This window comes from Haliotis rufescens, unplaced genomic scaffold (genome assembly GCF_023055435.1).
Source record: "Haliotis rufescens isolate VD_foot unplaced genomic scaffold, xgHalRufe1.0.p SCAF_18, whole genome shotgun sequence".
Lineage (NCBI taxonomy): Eukaryota > Metazoa > Mollusca > Gastropoda > Lepetellida > Haliotidae > Haliotis > Haliotis rufescens.
In genome coordinates this window covers 11,939,625-11,943,653 of record NW_025963868.1, presented here as the reverse complement: position 1 = coordinate 11,943,653, position 4,029 = coordinate 11,939,625, and the positions used below count along the sequence as shown (strand labels likewise).

Sequence of the window (4,029 nt, the reverse complement as noted above, 5' to 3'; positions counted from 1 at the left end):
TTGTCGCCTTGTTAGACAGGCAATCAACCAAGTCACCAAACAACACCATCCGATCCATATATTCGCCTTGTTAGACAGGCAATCAACCATGTCACCAAACAACACCATCCGATCCTTATAGTCGCCTTGTTAGACAGGCAATCAACCAAGTCACCAAACTACACCATCCGATTCTTATAGTCGCCTTGTTAGACAGGCAATCAACCATGTCACCAAACAACACCACCTGATCAATATCGCCACCTTGTTAGACAGGCAATCAACCAAGTCACCAAACAACATCATCCGATCAATATATTCACCTTGTTAGACATGCAATCAACCATGTCACCAAACAACACCATCCGATTCATATAGTCACCATGTTAGACAGGCAACCAACCATGTCACCAAACATGACCACCTGATCAATATCGCCACCTTGTTAGACAGGCAATCAACCAAGTCACCAAACAACACCATCCGATTCATATAGTCACCATGTTAGACAGGCAACCAACCATGTCACCAAACATGACCACCTGATCAATATCGCCACCTTGTTGGACATGCAACAAACCAAGTCACCAAACAACACCATCCGATCCATATAGTAACCTTGTTAGACAGGCAATCAACCAAGTCACCAAACAGCACCACCTGATCCTTATAGTCACCTTGTTAGACAGGCAATCAACCAAGTCACCAAACAACACCATCCGACCCATATAGTAACCTTGTTAGACAGGCACTCAACCAAGTCATCAAACAACACCATCCGATTCTTATAGCCGTCTTGTTAGACAGGCATTCAACCAAGTCTCCAAACAACACCACCTGATCCATTCAAAAAACACTCGTGCATTCGAAAAGCCACAAAAACAATGTCCCGACATCATTGAAGTCGAACTTGATGAAATTCATTTCAAAACATACACAATTAAGAAAATCATACACGACCCACTATTTATGGGCCACGAATGTCTCATTTCATTCCCACTCTGGTTTGGAATCCATGAAATCTCGAAACTGACACGTCACGCCATGAAGATAGGCCCTACCTCGTGACAAAATGTCCGGCTCGTCTGCAGGCTGAAAAGCGGCTGTTCAGTCATACTCCGTTTCATTGGTAATCATATTGTACCAGCAGGCTCGATCGTTTCCAGTAAATCTACAGGTTAATATTGAACCACATCATAGATCGGGGTTGTCATCTTGCTTCATTTAACTAGTTACGGAGAATGTAAACAAAAGATTGTCAGCCATTGACAGCTGCGAGGTGAGAGTAACCATGATGTAGGTCAAGTTCTGCCACACCCAAGTTCGGGGTGGAGAGACATTTATTTTGATGTTATTATTGTTTACTGGGGGTTATTGCAAACTAACTATACAATTATTAAATGTATAATAGAATGTTAATTCAAGAAGTTTGTTGTTGTTGAAGAAATATATTAGTTTAGCACTATAAGACCTTTTTGTTCAACCTAGCTGTCACCCCTTCGATAGAAATGGCATGTTCGATTTCAAGACATGACCTCCCTCGAATAATTCCAAGAAAAGACATCGCCAGTCCAAACAGTGCAGAACACTTGATATAGTCCCACTGTAGAGTAGATACCTCTTTATTTTAATTTGGAACCGCGCGCTAAATTTAAAACACGGTAGGTTAATCTCCTAATTGAAACACTTGACTGTTTCAGAATGATGATAAGATCTGCCTTGTTTCCCGCAGATTCTAAAATTGCAAATAGACCTTCGAGCTGTCCCCACAACGATGGCCTAAACTTTGATGGTATGGATGCGCGTATGGCAATCTCACAAATTGGTAAGGCAGAAAAGCAAAATAATTTAGCTATAGATATTTTCGGACATTCTGCTGCAGGAATTATTGTACACAGGATAAGCTCCGCCCCCGAACATATTTCCAGAATCAATTCATTTCTGATCGAAAAAGATGGAAAATATCATTATACGTGGATACAGAGTTTAAGCAGGTATACAATCAAACAAAACGTGAGGGAAAGAAATATTTCTGCGAAAGATGTCGGCATGGGTACAGCAGACAAGATGTTTTAGAAGCGCATAAAGAAGACTGCAGAGGTGTTGGACAGACTGCTCTCGATATGCCTAAAGAGGTTAAAAATATATTAAAATTTAAGCATTATTGTAGCCAAATGCCAGTTCCATACATAATTTACGCTGACTTCAAAGCACTTATCAAACCGATAGCAAATACCGAACACAGTACTGAATGTAGTTTTACACACAAAACTCAAGAACATACTCCTTGATTGGGTTTGGATATACGAGGGGCGATTGATAAGTTCTAAGCCTAACAAAGAAAACAAAGTCGGTTTGATACTAAAGCTTTTTATTTTTCGACATAGTCCCCTTTAAGGTCAACACACTTCTGCCAGCGATGTTGCAATGCCATTATGCCACTTTTGTAGAAGTCAACTTCTTGGTCACTGAAAAGTTGTTGACCGCTGTAATGACGTCATCATCTGACTGGGAATGAGTTCCAGCTAAATGCCTTTTCAACTGTGGGAACAGATGATAGTCCGACGGAGCCAAATCAGGTGAATAAGGTGGATGTTGGAGAAGTTCAAAGCCACACTCATGGATTTTGGCCATTGCTATCAGTGATGTGTGTGCTGGAGCATTGTCGTGATGATAAAGCACACCTTTCGTCAACTTTCAACGTCGCCTAACTTTGATTTTCTCTCTTAACTGTCTCAGAAGTTCCACATGGTAAGCCCCTGTAAGAGTACGGCCTTTAGGAAGCCTGTCCACCATAATCACACCTTCAGAATCCTAAAACACGGATGCCATGACTTTCCCAGCTGAAGGCACAGACTTTGCTTTCTTTGGAGTAGGAGATGTGACATGTTTCCACTGTTTAGACTGTTGTTTTGATTCAGGTTCAAAGTGGAGGACCCATGTTTCGTCCATTGTAACAAATCGTTTGAGAAAGTTATCTGGATCACCTTCAAAAAGCTTGAGGTTCTCCCTTGAGAGATTCTCTCTTTGACGTTTCTGATCAGCTGTCAACAGTTTGGGGAGCCATCGAGCAGAAACCTTGTGTATTCCTAGAATATCTGTCAGAATGAAATGCACTCGCTCCTGAGAGATGTCCACTAAGTTGGCTATCTGTCGCTGTGTCACTCGTCGGTCGTCCATGACTATTTCCAGGATTCGCTGTACCATTTCAGGTGTTGAAGACACAACAGGTGGACCAGGACGGGGTTCATCATCAGTGCTCGATCGCCCACGTTTAAACTCTGCCACCCATCTTTTCACTGTTGCATATGACGGGGCATCTTCCTCTAGTGTGGATAACATATCCTCATGTATGACATTGGGTGTTTAGCCTTTCTTGTAAAGGTATTTGATAACAGCTCGCTTTTCCTGTTTCTCCATTTTCAGTCATCTCATACCCCCCCCCCCCCCCCCCCCCCCAAACACACACACTTGCAGTCAATAGGTTATACTAAACTAAATAATGTGTCCAATACAACAATCCTCCTGTGTATGTCACTGTACTTGATCAGTCTATCACCACCACAAAGGAATTCATCCGTACCACACTCCTTCAGAGGTAGGCTCACAACTTATCAATCGCCCCTCGTATAGTTGTTAGGTATGATGGGAAAACAAATGCACCTGAGATTTACAGAGCTCCCGATGCAGCGGAAAAGTTCCTAGAATACCTACAAAATAAACAAGTATAATCAGTGAACATTTGTGGCGTAAGAAATCCATGTGTATGACGAGGGATGATTGGAGGGCCTATAAGAAGTCAACGAGTTGTCATGTTTGAAATAAACCCCTGCATGGGGATTCTGTAAGAGATCATTGTCACGTCACGGGTAATGACAGGGGAGACGCGCATAACGAGTGTAACTTGAAACTTAGAATGAATTCTCAAACAATACCAATCCCCGTTTCATAACCTTGGAGGATATGATTCTCATATCATCATGCAAGCTATCTCAAAGACTGATGGCAGTTCAACGTGAATTCCTCATAATATGAAAAGATATATATCAT

General features: G+C 41.9%; 1 protein-coding gene across 1 annotated transcript; it reads right to left on the bottom strand.

The window, feature by feature from the left end:
• Window positions 1-2,793: 2,793 nt before the first annotated feature.
• On the bottom strand, window positions 2,794-3,321 carry LOC125381602. The gene has a single exon (XM_048398672.1). It carries the CDS (start codon window positions 3,319-3,321, stop codon window positions 2,794-2,796), a length of 528 nt encoding a protein of 175 aa, XP_048254629.1.
• Between the last annotated feature and the right edge of the window lie 708 nt (window positions 3,322-4,029).

Excerpts from the sequence above, each read along its gene's own strand:
- LOC125381602 (XM_048398672.1), bottom strand. The coding sequence starts at position 3,321 with ATGTTATCCACACTAGAGGAAGATGCCCCGTCATATGCAACAGTGAAA.